General features: G+C 42.7%; 1 protein-coding gene across 3 annotated transcripts in view; it reads left to right on the forward strand.

Annotated features, from left to right (window-relative positions):
- The window catches only part of HK1 (hexokinase 1), a 123,096-nt gene that overhangs the window by 98,157 nt on the left and 2,958 nt on the right, over positions 1 to 21,981 (forward strand). For all 3 annotated transcript variants that reach the window (XM_074232426.1, XM_074232427.1, XM_074232428.1), the window contains 12 exons: positions 296 to 391; positions 970 to 1,069; positions 1,166 to 1,349; positions 6,970 to 7,125; positions 9,870 to 10,103; positions 14,097 to 14,401; positions 14,791 to 14,939; positions 15,858 to 15,977; positions 16,530 to 16,625; positions 17,851 to 17,950; positions 19,508 to 19,691; positions 21,713 to 21,868. In XM_074232426.1, the coding sequence (XP_074088527.1) occupies positions 296 to 391; positions 970 to 1,069; positions 1,166 to 1,349; positions 6,970 to 7,125; positions 9,870 to 10,103; positions 14,097 to 14,401; positions 14,791 to 14,939; positions 15,858 to 15,977; positions 16,530 to 16,625; positions 17,851 to 17,950; positions 19,508 to 19,691; positions 21,713 to 21,868 (1,880 nt within the window). The remainder of the gene's footprint in view (positions 1 to 295; positions 392 to 969; positions 1,070 to 1,165; positions 1,350 to 6,969; positions 7,126 to 9,869; positions 10,104 to 14,096; positions 14,402 to 14,790; positions 14,940 to 15,857; positions 15,978 to 16,529; positions 16,626 to 17,850; positions 17,951 to 19,507; positions 19,692 to 21,712; positions 21,869 to 21,981) is intronic.

Here is a 21,981-nt window from a genome sequence, read left to right on the forward strand (position 1 = left end):
GGACCACTGAAAGCTGTTTTCTGTGTTTTCACCGAAATCATTTTTATATTTATACTTGTAGTGTCTCCCATTAGAGCGTTAGCTCTGGATAGGAGGGATTGTTTCAGTTTTTTGTATTTGTATTTCCAGTGTCTAGTACAGTGCCTGTCGAATAGTAGATGCTTAATAACTGATTGTGGATTAATTGAATTCCGTATTTGTCTCAGACATGAGACTTTTATCAGTGGTATTTGAACCCTTGAGATTTTGAACGTTGTTCATCTCCCCTCATATAACCATCCATTATTCTTCACAGGGTGTCCTGATCACCTGGACCAAGCGTTTTAAAGCCAGTGGTGTGGAGGGATCTGATGTGGTCCATTTGCTCAACAAAGCAATCAAGAAACGAGGGGTAATTTCTCTTTGCTGTTTGGGCATCAGAGGATAAATTGCCACCATTAGATGGGGTTCTAATCAGTCAGGGCCCTTGGGCAAGGTCAGAGGCACAGGTGATGTCAGGAAGGAGAGGGTCCAGATTCTAGAATGTCCGGTAGCTCAGAAATACCAGTGAGTCTGACTCTTAGATGCCAAGTGTCTGGTCTCTCTCACCTGGTGATCACAGACATCTGATTCTGTACACTGAGAAAATAAAGCATTTCAGGCCTAAGGAACCCAAACCTTTTAGGGAATGGTGAGTTGCAATATACCATCCTGGGGTTGATACAGATTAAGTCCAAGACTAGATGATTGAGTCAATGTGTTTTCCCCTAATTTGATGAGTATTCCAGGATTCAGTTTTAGTTCAAACACCAGGGATAACCAGACCATCGATAGCAGTAGAGGGGGGATTGTAGAGATGGACAGATTCTTCTTCTGGGTGCCTGCCTTCCCCTGCCTTCCCATTTCTTCTCTTCATTTCCATCTGTTCGCTAGTCGATCTTTTCTGTTGGCTCCTGTCCCACAGCAGTGATCTCTTTTTTCTATCCCCAGGATTATGAAGCCAACATCGTGGCTGTTGTGAATGACACTGTAGGGACAATGATGACCTGTGGCTATGATGACCAGGAGTGTGAAGTGGGGCTGATCATTGGTAAGGTTATCTCCTGGTCTGTTCTTGAATTGGGGGAGGCACCTAACGGCTGTCTGTCATCCCTGGGTCTAATCTCCCACTGTTGTCTCTTCCAAGGTACTGGCACCAACGCCTGCTATATGGAAGAAATGAGGTACATTGACATGGTAGAAGGGGACGAAGGGCGTATGTGCATCAACACAGAGTGGGGGGCCTTTGGAGACGATGGCTGCATCCAAGAGATCCGCACAGAGTTTGACAAGGAGATTGACCGGGGTTCTCTCAACCCTGGGAAGCAGCTGTGAGTTCTCTCCCTGTTCATACCAGGATCCCAACTCTTAAGGTGCTTTGACATGAAGAGGCCAGGAGTCAGGGAGAGAAGAAAACAAGGCAGGTGGCAGCAGTCAGGAAGACCTGGGAGAAGCAGATTTTGACTCTGTGCCTCAGTTTCCCCAACTGTAAAATTACAGCTAACATCTCTCTGAGTTCTAAATCTGCAGCTATGAACCTAGGAATAGGATCTAAGAGCTAGGATCTAAGACTTGCTTGGGGACATCCAGGTGCTAAGATGAGAAATGGGATTCAAATCCCTCAAATTTGAGGCCAGTTCTCAAGTACGATGTGCTTCTGTTGTCTTTCTATATGGGATAGATGTGTTACCAGAATAACTGATTTATCCATAGAGCTTTGAGGTTTGATACTTCATTTGATCCTGGAAGGGACCCTAAAGGCCATTTAGTGAAACTCCCTCATTTTACATATGAGGAAATTGAGACCCAGAGGGGAGAAGAAGGACCTGTTCAGGATCACACTGAGGGGTGGGTCCTTTGGCAGATAAGCATCAGGGATTTGAACCATAGTCTTCTTTATTCCCAGATCAGCAGTCTGTCCGTAGAGCCATGTCATTGCATTGGCATGGCAATAGTTGTCCAGATGTAAAGGGAAGGGCATAAATCTGTAAGGATCTGTAGAGTAAGTGCGGGTGAGAGAGTCATTCATGCAAAAAGACCTTGATTTGAGTGTCTTCTGAGGGCAGCTGCTCTTCTCCATGCTTTCTCTCTGGTTGGGGGGCTACAGCATGGGCTTGTAATGCTAAGATAAGGCAACTTCTGCTGAACATTAATCTTAAAGCTGCCTGTTCTAGCAGAATTTGGTAATAGGATTGAACAAGGGAAATGGGACCAAGTCTGTTGACTTGGGGGGGGGGTCCAGGTTGGAGTCTCCCACAAATACTTGGACTATTATTTCTCAAGGTCATCAGTTGTCTGGGACGTGCCCATTCGCAGGTGAGAATGCCCAGTTTTACCAGAGCACCTCCCTCCAGACAGAGGGAGAGACATAAGCCTTGGGGCTGCCAACCCTGGAAACTGAAGGAGGATTGTGTCTATTTTAATTCTTTAAATATTACTAACATTTTCTAATGCTTTAGAGTTTGTAAGATATTTTAGAAGACAGGGCTATAGATTTAGAGTTGGAAGAAACCTTAGAAGTCATGTAGTCTCACTTCTCTGGTTTGACTTGGTTTTAATGTACCCTCTTCTGGACTAATGAATTGTGTGAGCTAGATACCATAGGGATGATTCTCCTCATTTTGCAAAGGATTAAACTGAGGTTAAATGCCCAGAAGGTTTAAGCAACCTGCCCATAGTTGCATGGTCACTTAGTATCAGAGATGGGAAGTCCACCTAGACCTTCCACTCTGGGTCCAAGGTTAATATGCTGAACCTTGGTAGGGTTGTGGAGCTGGGCAGGGTTGACTTGGATGATTGTTTTCATGAGGAAAAGATCAGGTTCTTGAGCCAAAATCAGGGCTGCACCCTCAGGGATCACCTGGGCATGTCTATTCCTGTGGTGAGAGGGAACAATAAGAGCTGTGTTCCCACATTTCCAGGTGTTAACACAAGGAGAAAGGGCAGCTCCCAGGCAGGTCAGAGCTGCTCTAGCTCTGCTTCCACGGCCCATTCTAGATTTGTTACATCACTTTGAGGGTTTAGAGTCTGCCTTAGCTGTTCATACGGTTTTTGACTAAGCTGTCCATTTGCTAGGCACTGCCCCCTTCAGAAAGCAGTCCTGGTCCCCACTTGCCAGCTGGGTTAGGTCTAAGCTCCATCAGGCTCGTTTTTTTTTAGTTTTTTGCAAGGCAAATGGGATTAAGTAGCTTGCCCAAGGCCACACAGCTAGGTGATTATTAAGTGTCTGAGGCCGGATTTGAACTCAGGGACTCCTGACTCCAGGACTGGTGCTCTATCCACTGTGCCACCTAGCTGCATGACCAGGCTCTTTCTTGATAGACCTCTTTCTGTCTGCCCATCACTGTGCAAAGTGCTGGAGACACCAGTACAAAGAATGAAATAATCCCGGATCTCAGTGAGCGTGGATTTTAGTTGGAGAGATGACATAAAGCTAGACAGTCCAGGATGTGTCAATACTTGGACACATCTGGGATCTTTTTCTCAGCATGCCTGTCCCTCCTGAACTATAGCTGACTCTTGTTTCCATAGCAAATGTCAGCCTCTTCATACCCACTATGTTTTCCTCCATCTCTCTTTGGGTGACTCACAACTTGAATTCTTTAGAGGCTGGAGGGATCTGTGATCTACCAGAAGTGTCACCCGTAGAATACTGTAAAAAAGAGGCACCTTTGTTTCAAGGAAGAACTTGGGGTTGTTACAAGCCCTGCTCATTTTCTCAACTACAGCCTTGTCTATTTTTCTCTTCCTGTTCATGTTGGGTCTAGTTCGTACACAGTAAGCTTTTGTCCAAGATAGACTGGCCATCCATCTCAATGTTACAGTCTGGGTGACAGTCATTCTTCCTCTCTTTGTCTTTTCCTGCACATATATCTGGCCTAAAGCCTGTTAAATTCAAATTTTTTCTTCTTGACCCTTCAGGAAAGATCTAGGAGCAATGTGTGGAAGTTCAGAGGAGCAGATTTAGGCTGGATAGTAGGGAAATTTTCCTAAAAATTAGGACTCTCCAAAGGGGAAATGGGCTGCCTTGGGAAACATGTTCTGTAGTCCTGCCCCTGACTGTTGAAGATCCCTAGGGGATCGGTCTCTTTGAACAGCATAGACACAAGTTAATTAAAAAGTCTAAGCTGTCCTTGCATAGGAAAGGACAAATATTGACCAGATCCCTACAATTTTCTTGTTGGAGAATCCTTTGCTGTATTCTCCTTATTCTCTGCTTAAAGATCTGTGCCTCAGAATAACTAATCTTGGTTTCAGAGGACAAGTAGTGAAATGTCCAACAATAAGCCATGATCAGTTATCTATTCTATGCAGGTACTGGACTAGGCCCTGGGGATATAAAGATAAAAGAAGAATAGTCTCTGACTGGAAGGAGTTTATTTTCTGTTGTGGTGACAACATATTTATAAAATATAAATGTATTAGATACTAGTTGATTTTTAGGAAGGAGGAGTGACCACTAGGAGAGAGTTTGGGGAAAAGTAAAATGAGTTCATTTTTGGATATGTTGAGTTAAAGATGTCAACGAGACTTCCTGTCTAAAGTGTTTAATGTGGGGTGGCTAGGTGGCGTAGTGGATAAAGCACCGGCCTTGGAGTCAGGAGTACCTGGGTTCAAATCCAGTCTCAGACACTTAATAATTACCTAGCTGTGTGGCCTTGGGCAAGCCACTTAACCCCATTTGCCTTGCAAAAACCTAAAAAAACCCCCCCAAAACAAAACCAAAAACCAAAAAACAAAAAAAAAAAAGAATATTGAAAAAAATTTAAAAAATAAAGTGTTTAATGTGTAGTTGGAGAAGCTTTTTTTGAAGATTAGGGCCAGATCAGTAGATCAGATCATCAGTATAGGAAATGATCATTGAATTTGTGGGAAGTGATGTGGTCATTGAGTGAAATAGTTTATAGGGAGAAGAGAAGAAAGCCCAGGAAAAAGTCCTGAAGAACACTCACAATTCAGGCCCATCCCATGGGTGATGATTCTTCAATGGAGAATGGGAAGGAGTGGTGAGACAGGTAAGAGAAGAACCAAGAGAGAGCAGAGCCATGAAAACTTAGAAGAAACTACCAGTGAGAAAAGAGAGTAAGAAGTCCAAAAGGGTGAATCTTAGTACAAGATCATCAGGTTTTGTGATTATGGGATCATTGGTATGTTTGAAGGGAGCAGTTTCAGTTTAGTGATGAAGTTGGAAGCAAGATTATAAAGAAAATGAAAATTGAGTAGGAGGACAGAAAATGAAGGAATGGGGAGCAGAGAACTTTTTTAAGGAATTAGCCTAAAAAAGGGAAGAGAGCAATAGAAAGATAGTTGTAGTGAAGATTTTGTTTTTCCAAGTAGGGGGAAAATTGAATATATTTGAAGATAGTAGTCAGGCACACATAAACAGGGAAGAGAAGATTAGAGATTGGGGGGTGATTGTGGGATCATTCAGCTAGAGAAGATGGAAGAGAATGGGATTAATTACACATACAGAGTAGTTGGACTTGGCAAGGTGAAGGCCCGTCTCTTCATCAGGGACTGGAATAAGGGAGGAGACAATGGGGACTGATCTGAAGAAAGAAAGAATGAGATCTAGGAAAGAGGAAAAAGAAGAATTTTGAGCGAATGACTTTTAATCTCTCAAGTCTGATATAATAGTCTGAGTTGAGTGTGAAGGGAAGGGCTGATGTAGCAAGCTTGAATGAAGAGAAGGTGAAGTGGGGGTTCCTGGTGTAGAATTTTGCATGCATTGTCAGACATAGGTTTGTTTTGCTTATCTGTTTTCTTTTAACAAAAAAGAATTCTTTGTAATTATATTGGGAAGTAACTAATGTAAAAAGCAAAAGGTTGATCAGTATGTTTTTTAAAAGAGTGAGGAAAAAGCAAGATATCAAAAGCACCTAGTCCAGCCTTGGGATCCATCCCTGCCTTGGGGACCTTGGGTATCATCACAATTACTGGGGGTCTGGTCTAGCCCTTGGCAGGTTATCACCCAGAGCCCATATGTGGGACCTGGGCCTGCATAGCTTTCTGGGGCCCCTTATCTCATGTACATGTAGAGACCCTATGTGCCATCTACAGATTGTAGGGATGTGAAGGGTTTGTGTCACAATGTCATCTCCTTAGTAATTTCCAGGAGAGACTAACATAGCTCAATAGGTAGAATTAACTAGACTCAGGACTGGGGATCAAGAGACTTGGGTTCTAATCCTAGTCAAGTTACTTACTAGTGAGTGATCTTGGATTTCCCTTTTCTGATCCCCAGTTTTCCTTCATAAAGTAAGGATATTGAATTAAATGGGCCCTGTGGTCTCTTCCTAGGACCATTGATTTAGAGCCCATCTAATCCAAACTCCTTCATTTTGTAGATGAAGAAACTGAGGCCTATAGATTTGAGTGACTTTCCTAACTTTAGGTAGTAAGTTGTAGACTTGGACTTTGAATCTAAGTTCTAAGACTCTTGTGAATAGCCATAAAAATAATATTATCATTTCTATAGCACTTTAAGTTTTACAAAGCACTTTGCAAATAGAATAATCTGATCCTCATAGTACCCTTGTGACATAGGTGCTCTTATTATCTACATTTTATAGATGAAGAAACAGGTACAGAGAGGTTAAGTGACTTGTCCAGAGTCACATAGCCAGTATGCCTCTGCCACAGGATTGAAATTTAGATCTTTCTAATTCCAAGTCTAGCTCTCTAACCTTTAGACCATCTAACATCTCCAATTTAGTACTCTTACTACCGTACCATGCTTCTTCACAAAATTAATAAGGTGTGCTCTAAAATCCTATTGTCCAATGTGTTGGAAAATGAGATCACCACAATTTTATATTTGACATGAGCACGGCAGAGAGTCTGCCCCAACAAATATTGGTCAAATAGTTCTATTGCTTGGTGCCATCTTTTTTTTTTTTTTTTGGTCTGGTCTCACCATAGCCTGAACCTTTTGTGTTTCCCTCTTCACAGGTTTGAGAAGATGGTCAGTGGCATGTACATGGGCGAGCTTGTCAGATTGATTCTTGTGAAGATGGCGAAGGGGGGTCTCCTGTTTGAAGGGCGGATCACACCAGAACTGCTCACCAAAGGGAAATTTGAGACCAAGAATGTGTCGGCCATTGAGAAGTAGGTGGCTCCTTTCTTTTCATATCTGATTCCACCATCCAGAGAACTCCAATATTGTATTGGAAGACAGGCAGATGAGAGTAACAAGAGGCTTCTCTTACTAACCATCCAGGCTTCCTGGTCTTTTAACATTTTCTTCACGAGATGATCTATCTCCAATCAGTCTGTGGTCTTGAGAAAGGGGCGAACAAGGTTCTTCCCAGAATAAGCAGATGGGTCCTCTCTCCTGGCTTGCCTATTCTCCATTGATCCATTCAGAAGGAATCCAAATCACAGTGCATTGAATTCCTCAATCAGCTCCAAAAGCCAAGCCCTGAAAAGATGGGTTGGGGAGGAATGAGGACAGTGTTGACATCAGCCAAGTGAGTGATGAGCCAGAAAGCAGATGGGTGGGTAATGAAGCAAGGATTAAAAATCCCAGGATTTAGATTCTTAAGGATTTCCCTCTGGAGTTTCCTTAAGTATCTTTTCAGAGTTTCACACAGAAGAAACCATAATTCTAGCCTTAAACATTTTGCCTGGCAATCCAACAGCTACTTCTGAGTATTTAATAAGAAACCTGGGAATTCACTCTTCCTGTGTTTGTATTTGCTAGTCAAGTGTCTCTCTCCTGAGGGTGAAACCGAGTGAAGGTTCCAAGAGTCTCTGAAAATTAGATATTGATGACCTGGAGGACAGCTGGAGCAGGGTTAGCCTAGGGTCCATAGACTATACTCCCAAAGGATCTAGAGATAGATTTCAGGGTATGTGTGGGAATCTATGAATTTGTTTTTTTTTTTTTTTAACATGTGAATAACTATATTTCAATATATTGGTTTCCTTTGTAAACCTGTATAATTTGTTTAATGCAGTTAAAAACATTCTATAAAGGGTTCCGTACTTCCAAAAGAAAAACCCCAAATGGGGTCTGTAATATCAGAAAAGAAAGTTAAGAATCCCTGATTCTATAGAACAACACCAAAGTTGATGAGTGTCCCTGAGTCCTGCCATACTAGAGTCAGTCAAATTTTTGAAAGGTTGTCAATAGAAAGAACAAGCTTGTTTTTCTTGGCCCTAAAGGGTTTGCAGAACTAGAATAATGGAGGGAAGTTGTAAGTTTGGGCTTTATATTAGGAGAAAGTTGCTAACTGGGGCGGCTAGGTGGCAGTGGATAAAGCACTGGCCTTGGAGTCAGGAGTACCTGGGTTCAAATCCAGCTTCAGACACTTAATAATGACCTAGCTGTGTGGCCTTGGGCAAGCCACTTAACCCCATTTGCCTTGCAAAACCCTAAAAAAAGTTGCTAACAATGAGAGCAGCCCCAGAGTAAATGGGCTGCCTTGGGTAGTGATGTGTTTCCCTCATTGGAGGTCTCCAAGCAGACCCACTTGTTCAGGGTTATTGTAGTGGGGACAGAGCTTGGGCCAGATGAACTTGAAATTCTATGAAGCAAAGCATCACTTAGGATCTGTCTGTTGCCAACGAACTCTTCTATCAATACAGAAAAGATCAAGTGGATTTCAGAATATCGTCAGAATTTGGGAGTGGGTGGTCTGCATTGGAACACTCGCTTTCATCAATATCTGAAACTTTCACTTTGGATAGGATGAGGGGCTTCTCTCTTTATGATCTCTAGAAAACGGGCTTGGTTTTATGCTGGTCTTTGTGATGGCCTCTGAAGTCCCCTTTAGATGATAATATTGGGAATGGATCAAGATTTGAAGGTCTAGCTAGGCATCTTTATGGATAAATAATTCAATTCAATTCAGATCAAATCAATAGATCAGGCACAGTGCTAGGAACTAGAAATACAATATAAAAGTGAGACACTCCCTACCCTCAACAAGTTTATATTTTATAGGGAGGGAAAAGATGCAGATAAGTCAATATGAAATAGCTCTAAATTGCCATTGAGATTTATCTGTCTTGGTCCCTCCTCTCATACTGAGCTTCTTCAGTCTTAGTTTCCTTTTCTATAAAGGAAAGGGATTAGATGGTATAATCTCTAATGTCCCTTCTTGCTCTAAATCTATAATCCTAAAAATCCCAAAATTGTAACTTTTTTTGCATTCTGTATCCCTTCGGCAGTCTGGTGAACTTTCTGAACTTTCTCAGAATAATGTGATTAAATGCATAAGATATATATATATACATATATATATATATATATATATATATATATATAAAAGAATACAAAGGAAATTTTGAAATAAAGATGTAACTATTTTCCCCTATCCGAGTTTGTGGATCTTTTGAAATCTGTCCACAGACCTTTCTGGGGTTCCTTTACCCTAAGAGGAGAACCTCTACTATAGTTTATCTCTTAGTAATTACTCACAGTCCATAATGCTACTTCTTCACTCCAACAAATGACTCAATTAATGAAATGCTTTCCATCATCTACCATGGTAGGTCTTCCTCATTTTCCTATCAGATCCTTGGTTTTGTCATTTAGTCGTGTCAGTCATGTTCACATCTTCATGATCCCATCTGAGGTTTTCTCTCTCCAGCTTGTTTTACAGATGAGGAACTGAAGCAAATGAGGTTAAGTGATTTATCCAGGATCAAAAAGCCAGTACATGTTGGAGGTTGGATTTGAACTTAGGAGGATGAGTCTTCCTGATTCCAAATCCAGCCCTCTGCCCACTCTAACACTGCACTGTTCAATTCTAAGAACACTTACCTATGTCTGACTCTGGGTAACTTGTGATCTCTTGAGGGGTCTTAGTCTTCATAAACCCTAATGTGGCACTTTGGCCTTACAGAACTAAGGAAGGCCTCCAAAGAGCCCAAGAAATTCTGACCAACCTCGGCTTGGAACCATCCCCCGAAGACTGCGTCTCTGTCCAACATGTGTGTGCCATTGTCTCACATCGATCAGCTAATCTGGTGGCTGCCATGTTGGCTGGCATCTTGTCCCGCCTGAAAGAAAACAAGGGTGTGACCCGGCTGCGGACCACTGTTGGTGTTGATGGGACGCTCTACAAGTTCCATCCACAGTGAGTCTTCATCTCTTGATGGTTAAGCTTGTTATGCTAAGCATCCCTTGTAGATTGTTTGATTGATTGGCATGATATATTAAGTATTACTTATAGGTTGCTTGGGCAGTCTGTAAGTATAGAAGTAGTAGCAGCAGCAGCCACTTAGAGATTCTGTCCCATAGCTTTAAGAAATATTCAGAGCCTACTTAGGAAGAGGGCATCAGCCTGATAGAGCCCTCAGATTGATGGAGAACAGAGTCAAATTTATAAGAATTCAAGTCATTCCTCAATTGATAAATGGTCAATTCTGCTTATAGGTTGATTGGGCAATCTGTAACTAATACCTGATAGATCAAGCTTTGCTTATAGATTGATTGATTGATTGATTGGTTAGACAGTCAGAACCTGAGGCAGAAGGGAGATCTGATGACAGCCTGGTCAGCACCAGCCCCAACATATATGAGAGAGCAGAATATACTCAGATTAGAAAATTAACTCATGGGATAGGTAGGTGGTGTGGTGGACTGGCCCTGGAGTCAGGAGGACCTGAGTTCAAATCTCGCCTCACACTTAATAATTACCTAGCTGTGTGACCTTGGGCAAGTCACTTAACCCCATTGCCTTGCAAAAACCAAAAAAAAAAAGAGTTTTGCTATATAAATATTGGTTGAAAGAACTGGTTATGTTGAGACTAGTGAAAAGATTTGGACTCCTATAGACTGATAGATAATGGGATTGTTGAAGTTAGAAAGAACTAGAAAAGCTTTAGTTCCACCCTCCCCTTTTATTTTGAGGTGATCTGAGTTTGGTGACTTACCCAGTGCCAGTTAGTAAATGTCTAAGCCTGGATTTGAACTTGGGTTTTCCTGACTGGGTCCAGCTGCTATCTAATTATGCTGCCATATACCATCTCATTTAATCAAGGCAACTATGTGAAGCAGACCCTTGTTGTAGATCTTTGTTTACTCATTTTATAGTTGAGAGGAAACTGAATTTCAGAGAGTTAAGGGGCTCACCTCTGGCAATCATGTGAGCTAAATAAGTTAATTCAACTGTTTAATTAAGTAACTTCTGTTTTTAGTCTGGTAATTCTGGTAATTAGGAGGACAAATGTTCCTGCTTCCAAATCCAGCCCTTTGCCCACTCTAACCACTGCTTAGTTGAATGAACTTATTCTGGTCATTCTGGTAAATAAATGTGATAAGGGAGTCGATCAAGTCAGTCACCCAATCCACCTGTTAGATTCCATCTTTTGCAAGGTTTGGGAAACCATCTCTCACCCCTCAGTCAGTTGCATGAACCTTCAGAGATTATTGAAGCTTTTATTTGGGCTCCAGGGACAAAGAGAAACCCCATGTAAGAAGGTGTTAGAAATCACCTCCTATAACGCAGCTTAGCTTTCCTAGATCTGAAATTAAAATGTTGGTACTAGCTAAGGAATAGAGTGGATCAGTGGAATAGGTTGGGTCCACAAAATTCAGTGCAAATGGTCTTTGTACTACTGTTTGACAAACCCTAGAGACCCCAGCCTTTGTTATTTCACAAAAACTACTAAGAAAACTGGAAAACAACAGGACAACAATAGGTAGTGCTCAACATTTCACATCCCATACCAAGATAAGATCAAAGTGGCTATGATTTGGACATAAAGGGTGATACCTATAAGCCAATTAGAAGAGCAAGGAATCATTTGCCTGTCAGATCTATGGAGAAAAGGAGAGTTTATGACCAAAGAAGAAGAGATAGATTTCATGAAATGCAAAACGGATAATTTTGATTACAATAAATTGAAAAGTTTTTGCACCAACAAAACCAATACACCGAGATTTAAAAGGAAAGCAGAAAGCTGGGAAATAATTTCTATTGTCAATGTTTCTGATAAAGGCTTCATTTACAAAATATATAGAGAATGGAGTCAAATTTATAAGAATTCAAGTCATTCCTCAATTGATAAATGGTCAAAATATATAAACAGGCAGTTTTCAGATAGTTTTATCTATAGTTATATTAAAAATGCTCTCATCCACTATTAATTAGAGAAATGCAAATTAAAAGAATTCTAGGGGTCCATCTCACATCTAGCTGCTTGGCTAATGTGACAGAAAAGGGAAATGATAAATGTTGGAGAGGACGTGGGAAACTGAAACACTAAGGCACTGTTGATGCAAACTTTCTGGAGAGCAATTTGGAACTATGCCCAAAGGACAATAAAATGATGTATACCCTTTGATCCAGCAATACTACTACTAGGTCTGTATCCCAAAGAGCTCATAAAAAAAGGAAGAAGGATCCACACATGCAAAAATATTTGTAGCAACTCTTTTTGCAGTGGCAAAGATTTGGAAGTTGAGTGGATGCTCATCATTTGGGGAATGGTTGAACAGGTTGTAGTATATGATTGTTCTGCAAGAAGGTGGATTTCAGAAAAACCTGGAAAGACTTAAATGAACTGATTCAGAGTGAAGTGATCAGAACCAGGAGAACATTGTATACATTAAGAGCAACATTGTTCAATGATCAGTTATGATAGATTCAGCTCTTCTCAGCAATAGGATGATCAAAGACAATCCTCTTTTTTAATTATATAAATATTTTATTTGTTTTCCAATTACATACAATGGTAGATCAAAGACAATTCTAAAATAACTGCAATGGAAAAGGATATCCATGTCCAGAGGAAAAACTATGGAATCTGAATGCAGATTAAAACATATGGTTTTCACCTTTTTAAATGTGTTCTTTGCTTTTTCCTTCCCTTTTTTATCCTGATTATTTTTTCACAATGTGACTAATATGGAAATATGTGTAACACAATTGTACATGAATAACCTAATAAAAGAAAAAATAACCTCCTATGATCATCATACACAGTAATAACAATATTGTACAATGATCAGCTATGGGAGACTCGGATACTCTGATCAAGACAATGCCCCAATATAATTTCAAAGAACCTATGATGGAAAATACTCTCCATCCCCAAAGGGCAGACAGATTTATGTGTCTGTGTCAATCATTATGTAAGCTGTAATAAGAATAATAGCTAGCATATGATGTTTTTAGGCTTGCAGAACAGTTGACATGTAACATTCCACAAAAACTCTGTGAACTCAGTACTGTGATTTCCTTCAGTTTGCAGATGAGATCAGAAGAAATTCAATGACATACTCAGAGTCACACTGTTAGTAAATCACTGAGGCAGGAGATGGATTCAGATCTTCCTGACCTCTAGTCCAACATTCTGCACAGTATCTCCTTGTCTCCATTCCTACTCCCACCCCCAGGCCTTTCTAGGCTCTATATAAGTGCAAGGCTCATATAGTAGAGTGTCCCAAAAGTCTTAGTGGGTTTTATCTTTACCACTTTAGAAACTTCTTCTTCTTCTCTTCCTTCTCCTCCTTCTTCTCCTCCTCCTCCTCCTCCTCCTTCTCCTCCTTCTCCTCCTTCTCCTTCTCCTCCTCCTCCTCCTCCTCCTCCTCCTCCTCCTCCTCCTCCTCCTCCTCCTCCTTCTTCCTTCTCCTTCCTCTTCCTCCTCCTCCTTTTTCTTTCTTCTTCTTTTTGTTTTTGCAAGACCATGGAGTTAAGGGACTTGGCCAAGGTCACAGAGCTGGGTAATTATTAAGTGTCTGAAGTTGGATTGAACTTGGGTCCTCCTGACTCCAAGTCTGATGTTCTATCCACTGTACCAGCTAGCTACTCCTAGAAGCTTCTTAAGAGTTTTAAAAAACCCCACCTTTTAAATACCTATCTAAACTTTGAATGCAGTTTTTCAGGTATGAAAAAATTTTCCTCAGCATGGCCCCCCTCTTCCTAATTAGGCTCTGAATATTTCTTAGAAATATGGGACAGAACCTCTAAGACAAGATATCTGAGATAGATAACTGCTGCTTCTTTTTTGCATCATGTATGTATGATATATGTGATGTGATGATGGTGGTGGGGTAGATAGAAGTGTGAAAAGCTGGTTCTTCAAATTTGATGACCCTGACTCCCCCATCCCTTTGCCAATAGGTATTCCCGTCGATTCCACAAGACCCTGCGGCGCCTGGTCCCCGACTGCGATGTGCGCTTCATCCTGTCGGAGAGTGGCAGTGGCAAGGGGGCTGCCATGGTGACTGCTGTGGCCTATCGGTTGGCTGAGCAGCACAAGCAGATTGAAGAGATGCTGGCACCCTTGAAGCTCAGTACTGAGCAGCTCACAAAGGTGAAAAACAGGATGCGAGTAGAGATGGATCTTGGGCTACAGAAGGACACCAATGAGTCAGCTAAAGTGAAAATGTTGCCGTCGTTCGTCCGAGGCACCCCTGACGGGACAGGTAGGTTCCTTTGGGTGAGGGAAGAGCCACAATTAACCCCTTCAACCTCATTACTTTCTGGGGGGTTTGGAGTGAGTCTTCTTTGTTTTCCTAGAAGCAACAATAATTACCGCCTTTAATTTGGCTTCTTCCTTCTAGAGAGATCAGTGGATCCTCCCAGGGTCTTCCTCCCTTCATGGCTTTGCCCAAGGAAGGTGGAGACCACAGCCAAGAGCCTCACTCCATGTGATGCACATGTGGATGTGAGAGGACCATCAACTCCTGTCCTTCTCCAACCTTCACTTTCCTGTTGAGACCTGGAAGTGTTTCTGAGTGGGCTGCAGTCTGCCCTTTAGAATGCTCCTAGATCCTTGGTTTCTAATCTGTGCATTCTTCTTGCTTCCCAACAGAGCACGGAGATTTCTTGGCCCTGGACCTCGGTGGCACAAACTTCAGGGTCCTGATGGTGAAGATCCGCAGTGGGAAAAAGAGAACTGTTGAAATGCACAACAAGATCTATGCCATCCCTGAAGAAGTGATGCAGGGGACTGGGGAGGAGGTGAGAGAGGGAGATGGGGGGGGTCTCCTGGTGTATCAGTCCCTTGAGGATCTAAAGAGGCCTCCTGTCAGGTGCAAGTCATACCCTAGTCATCATATTTTTATCTGTTAATATTTCATTTAAATTAATAATTAAGTTTATTTAAAAATATTTAAATCTATTTCAATTCCACTACTAAGTCTAATAAATCTATTTCTTTGGAAACCCAGCTGTCCCCAGAGGACTAAAAGTGTCAGTGTTTTGCTGTAATAATGACAACAACAGCAGCAAAATTTACATGGTGCCTTCAGAGTGTTTTGCCATAATAATTATAAGAGGAATAGTAGCAGTAGCAGCAGCAGCAGCAGCAGTAGTAGTAGTAGTGGTGGTGGTGGTGGTGGTAGTAGTGGTAATAGTGGTGGTGGTAGTAGTAGTAGTAGTAGTAGTCGTAGTAGTCATAGTAGTCATAGTCGTTAGTAGTTAGTAATCGTAGCAGCAGCAGCCACAATTTAAATAACGCTTTGCGATTTACAAAGTTCATGTGCTATTGCATTTGATAATCACACTTCTGGGAAGTAGGTGCTATTTATTAGTCTTCCTATTTTCTACTTGAGGGAACTGAGGCAGACAGATTTAAGTGACTTGCCCAGGATCACACAGCTAGTAAGGAGTAAATTCAGGAGGCTGGATTTAGACTCATCTTCCTGACTTCTAGTGTAGTTCTCAGAGAGGCATATCCTGGAGGAAGATTATAAAGTCATAGGTTTAGATCTAGGAGGATTGTCGAGATCATCGAATGCAGGTGCCTCATTTTATAGATGAGGAAACCGAGCCTTAGAAATCACTTAGAAAGTGATTCATATGGGGCAGGATTTGAATTCTGGTCTTGGGCTCTTCCTGGAAGAGTCATATGTGGTTCTCTCTCCTCTTCTCCTTCAGCTCTTTGACCACATTGTCTCCTGTATCTCTGACTTTCTGGATTACATGGGGATGAAGGGTGCCCGACTGCCCCTTGGCTTCACCTTTTCCTTCCCTTGCAGACAGACCAGTTTGGATGGGGTAAGTTGTGTTGGCTCTTGAGTCTATTCTTTGATTCCCAAGTAGGGAAGGCTAGAAATCTGACTCCTTGGTGCTCCCCCCCTTTTTATTTTTTAGGTTTTTGCAAGGCAATGGGGTTAAGTGGCTTGCCCAAGGCCACACAGCTAGGTAATTATTAAATGTCTAAGGCTGGATTTGAACTCAGGTCCTCCTGACTCCAGGGCTGGTATTCTCTCCACTGTGCCACCTAGCTGCTTTGCTACCCTCTCTTTTAAATGAAACCTGTACTGTTCCTATTCATGAATGATCTGTTGGAAGCTCATCGGGCTTCATTTGCATCAGTTATATGATGATATACAAAACTTTAATATCTCTCTCCCTGATTATTGATGAGCCCAAATAGGGGAAATACCACCCCCCCCCAAAAAAAGCTGTAGAATTTTTAAAAATTTAAATCATTGGTTTTTTTTTACAAATTTTATTTTTACAAATTATATTTTCAGTGTTGTGAGTAGCCTGCAAGGGTGAGTGGTCTTGGTGTATCACTAGAAAATGAACCTTTTTTTTTCTTAGGGCATCTTGCTCACGTGGACGAAGGGATTTAATGCATCCAACTGTGAAGGACAGGATGTGCCCACCTTGCTGAGAGAAGCCATTAAGAGGAGAGAGGTAACAGCTTTGACTTGGCGTACCACCTGGCTGCTTTGCTGCCTGGCTGTTCATGACCCCCACAGCCTTGACCTGAGCTGGAGCAGCACCTCTGCACTGGGAACTAGGCTCTATCTCCTTCCTCTCCCCTCCATGGCCAGGGGAAGGCAAAGGACTTTGACCAGGTTCACACAACCAGTAGGTGGTAGATGAGTCTTCCTGGCTCTAAGGCTAGCTCCAACCAAGTCTCTCAAATATCCAGTTTCTCTGTTTACCAATCTTTTAGTAGTGAAATAGAATTATAAAATAGCCAGAATGGGAGAGACCTTGAAACCCAGGGTTTTGGGGATGATCTTATAATAATATATGTTGAAAATAGAAAGAACTTGGAACCCAGAACATTCTTAGATTCTAATAACATTAGAACCTAGAGCTGAGAGGACCCTTAGAACACTTAGCACAGAGGTCTTAAGGAGTCTTAGACATTTTTCAGGAGGTTCATGAATCTGAATAGGGCAAAAACACCAAATATTTTCACTCATCTTTAAAGTAACTCATTTTAAATTGTTGAGCTCCAAAATCTTTACCTCCCTTCAGCTTCTCCCCCACTGACTGAGAAGACAAATACCATCAATTATACATGGGAAGCCATGCAAAGCCTCTTTCTATATTAGCTATATTAGTATATCTTTCAATCGAGAAGCAAAGCCTAATTTCTGAGAAGAGATCCATGGGCTCCCCCAATCTGTCCAAGGGGACTGTGTCACACACATTGGGGGAGCTCAAACCCATCCTGTCATAGGTAAGGAGACTGAGGTCCAGGGGTCTCATGTGTGTGGAGGTCACACATGCATCAGAGACAGTATTTGAGCCCATCGTCTCTGAAATTCGCGTTAGTAGTTTTTCCTGAGTCATGTCCAAAGACAGATGACCAGTTTGGTTAGGAGGCTGGAAAACATGCCAGATGAGTTCAGTGGAGAGAGAGTAGGATTTTTAACAGAGGAGGTCATGTCCTTGGGAGTAAACATACAGTCAGAATTCAAACTCAGGTCTTCCAGTGCCTCGGATTCATGGTCCCACTTTGCCTTTCTACTGTTATTGCTGAATGAAGACCCCCAGAACCAAACACTGTTCTCCAGATGGGGTAAAACTGAAGTTCAATGAACATTTTAACAAGCTCTTCTGAAAACACAAAAATCCTAAAGTCTGTACTCTAATCTCACCCTACATCCTGCTCTCTCCAAAGGAATTTGACCTGGATGTGGTGGCTTTGGTCAATGACACGGTGGGCACCATGATGACCTGTGCCTATGAAGAGCCGACTTGTGAAATTGGACTCATTGTAGGTGAGTCTCAGAGGGGCTGTGGCTTCCCAGTACCCAGTGCCCAGTAGTCCTGGAGATTAGCATGGAAATCATTGCCAGCCTTGTTGAAGGGTCATGGAGGTGTTCACACCTTAACTTGCCAAATCCTTTTTGGGCCTCAGTTTGCTCATCTGTTAGATTCCAGAGTTGGCTGGATCCTGAACTCCACAACCCTGATTCCAGGAACCAGATGACCAAGAACACAGCCTGGGGGATCCTTGGACATTTTCATGGGGAGAAGAGAGGGAAGGCAGTTAGACTTTCTCCCCACCCCCACATGGAAGGCCAGGTTCCCCCTGCCCCTCTCCCAGCCTGTAGAATGTCTCTATTGGTGGCGTGGTTCCCTAAGTCTGGGAAGAGGTTCCCATAGTCCAGACCTCAGCAAGGCATTTTTCCACTGCCCCCCCAAGAGCCAGTGCTAGGATTTTTTTTTCCAATTCCTGTAGAAAAAAGAGCCACAGAAACAACTTCCTTTGATGCCTTTATTCTCTCTTCTTTTGCAAAACTCTTTCCCCTTCTCTGGGGCTGGGTCTAAAAATGCCGAGGTCGGGTGACAAGGCAGATTTGGGGCCCAGTGTGGTTTGCATTTCTGCTGAAAGAACACACCCAGGCCTGGGAAGGGCAGTCCATGGAAGGCTTCTCTGAAGTGAGTCACACCCTTCCATCCCTCCCCTTAGGAGAAGAGGGACTCCAGCTTCCCTACCGAAGAGGGTGAGGGGACTTGGGAGAGCCTGATTTTACAGATGAGGAAACTGAGGCAAGCAGGTGAAAGCCTGGCCAGAGTCATACGCCTAGTGTCAGAGACAGGATTTAAACCCACTACAATTCACTTGTGGGAACTGGTTTTCTACTTCAAGGGAATGTCTCCTGGGACATCTGACCGATAGGTGACCCTCAGGAATCCAGGAAGGGCAGTCCTGCCCCATGGACCTAAGGCCATTCATGCTGCTTGGGCAGAGTCCAGTGGGTTCTTTCCGACTAATAGTCCTTAATATCCTCTTCCTGAGGGGCTGGAAATCTTTATTATGGTAGTGAGGAAGAGTTTTAGTATACAGAGGACTGCTGAAAGACATGCCCAGGGTCAGAGGCGGTAATAGTAAGTGGCAAAGGCTGGATTTGAATTCTAATCCCTTGACTTCAGACTATTCTTTTTTTGCTACACTAGGATGTAAGGTCACAAAGCTGTGAGCTCCACAGAGACCAATTGTCTAAGTATCTTGAGCACAGAGAGTAGAGAATGGAAATACTGCTATATTTGGAGTCAGGACCTGTGTACAAATCCTGTTTCTTCTTACTCCCTATGTAACCTTGGGCACATCACATTTCCTCCTCTGCAAGAGAAGGGTTCTTTCCAGCCCCAAGTCCGTAGTCATATGAAACCATTGATTTTTTTTTCCCTTTGGTGAGGCGATTGGGGGCAAGTGACTTGCCCAGGGCCACTCAACTACTATGTATTTGAACTCAGGGCCTCGTGACTCCTAAGCTACCTAGCTGAACCATTGCTCCTTACCATTTATTTCCTTTCTTTGTCTTATTCAGGTACTGGAAGCAATGCCTGCTACATGGAAGAGATGAAGAACATTGAGATGGTGGAAGGGGATGAGGGACGGATGTGTATCAACATGGAGTGGGGTGCTTTTGGGGACAACGGATGCCTAGAAGACATTAGGACGGAATATGACAGAATTGTGGATGATTATTCCCTCAATGCTAATAAACAGAGGTATTTGTCCAGGATTCATTGAGATGCAGAATGGCGTGGAGAGAAGAAGTGGGAGGGAGGAAGAAAGGACAGAAAGAGGGAAGGGAGGAAGAAAGAAAGAAAAGAAAGAAGGGGGAAAGGAAGAAAGGGGGGGGACTAGGATGTGTGAACATTTTACAGATGAGGAATGGATGCTCAGAAATGACTTGACCAAGGACATACGGCTAGTCAGTTTTGGAGAAAACATTTGAATCCATGGCTCAAACTCCCCATCTGCTGCCTAACAAATACTCCTTGCAAATTTTTGGGTCATCTGCTTTCATCAGACAGCTTTTTGGTGCTCTGATCTCTCTGACCTTGCTAGCGTCTCCCTAGGACTTCTGCCCACTCCATGGGACGTACCCAGTTACTTTTTAGCTACCATTGGGGTGAAGCCACGGATGCTAGGAGATGTGGAACATGTTTTAAGTTCTTCATTTTTACTGGAAAGCCCAGAATGTCTTAGTGAGAAACAGATGAAAAGTTCTAAGAAAAGGTGTGAAAGAGGCAGGGGGTGGGGAATGACTGGATTTGGAGGTAGAGGAATACTGGCTTAAAATTCCATTTCTGACACTACCTGGGTGACTTTGTACAAAACCATTTCCTTTTCTTGGGGGCTCACTTTTTTCTGAGGTGCCTTTGAGAGGTGGATCTTTCACAATCCTATTGGAGAAGGGACCCAACCAGAACGAGAAGCCTCTCTACAAAACCCTCACATGTCTCATGGCTACCATGCACACCACCCTGCCAAGACAGGAGCATCCTTTTATAAGACAGTTGGAGCAGAAGAAGGATGACTGGCCAAAGGGCAGCTTCCTTCCTGACGTCACCATTGACGCTCCAAGCAACTCAAGAGTCTTATGGAACCGTATTGGAAGTCTTTGGCACCACCTGGTGGTCATGAACAACTATTAAGAGACCTGGCCCGGGACCCTGATTAGTAAAGACTTTTGAAGGGTGTCATTGGCTAGGAAGGCTTCCTCTCAGGGCAGGAAATAATCCTGCTCAGAAACTCTTCTATAATTGATGTAGGGTGACTTCTAGGTGTTGAGGAGAGATGGTCATGGGATCGTGAAGTCACAGAAAGAACTTGCAGGTCACCTTATTCATCATAAAATCATAGCAGGGGAACTGACCTTAGAGGGGTCTCTAGTATAACTCTCCCATTCTACAGATGAGGAATCTGAATGACTTGCCCAAGGTTACATAGGAATCAAGCATCAGGAGTGGGATATAAACCCACTTCAAATCAAATTTGAGCCCAACTATTGAATGATGATAAATGCTATATGATGGTAGCACGGGCTAATAGCCAACACACCATTGGCTTGGTCATTTAACAGTAGGGAGATGGGGTGGGAGGAGAGGGGGTGGGTCACTTCTTCCCTATGGCCCTTAGCTTCATCTTTTGTAAAAAAGGGGAAGTTTGTCTCAACAGTCTCTGAGATTCCTTTAAACTCAGTTAATGAGTCCCTGTGTCTGTCTGTCATATAAGGTCTTATGCGCTAGGGTATAGCCTGGGCCATAAGGGAGGGACATATACTCTGTTATGTGCTCTCTTTCTAGTAAAAAGAGAACCTAAATTGCTCCATTCTTAGCCTTATCAATTATTGAAATCCTGTATGGTAGTATAGAGGGCTCTGGACTTAATGGATTTAAATCCCATTTAGACAATTACTAGCTGGGTGACCCTGTGCATGTCACTTCCCTCAAAAACAGGGGGATTGGGTGAAGTCCTTTCTGGCTTCTTATCTTCTCCTCTGATAAAGAGAGTTAGATTGGAGAGAGCCCTGCTTTTTCCTTATGTTTCCTTTTTCTTTGGACACCATGTTTTTCCTGGGAATCCTCTTGGACGTCTCCTCCTTTGCCTGCCTCTTGTGCAGAGGGGAGGACCAAAGGGGATGCTGGCAGAGCCCTCCAAGATGCTCCGGGGAAGCCCATTTGGGAGACTCCCATGGAGGCTTGTTTCTTCTCAGTGTGACGTTTCATCCCTCCTGTTTCAGATATGAGAAGATGATTAGTGGAATGTACCTGGGAGAAATCGTCAGAAACATTTTAATCGATTTTACTCGAAAGGGTTTCCTGTTCCGAGGTCAGATCTCTGAGGCCTTGAAAACGCGGGGAATCTTTAAGACCAAGTTCCTATCACAGATTGAAAGGTAGGTGAACAGCAAGAGGAGAGTCTGGGCTTGTTATCATTTCCCTTGGATACCACATTAAATTGCAGGTAGATTATGATGTGCCTATGTAATCTCATCTATAAAAGGGAGAC

Source organism: Macrotis lagotis, chromosome 4, assembly GCF_037893015.1.
Source record: "Macrotis lagotis isolate mMagLag1 chromosome 4, bilby.v1.9.chrom.fasta, whole genome shotgun sequence".
Lineage (NCBI taxonomy): Eukaryota > Metazoa > Chordata > Mammalia > Peramelemorphia > Peramelidae > Macrotis > Macrotis lagotis.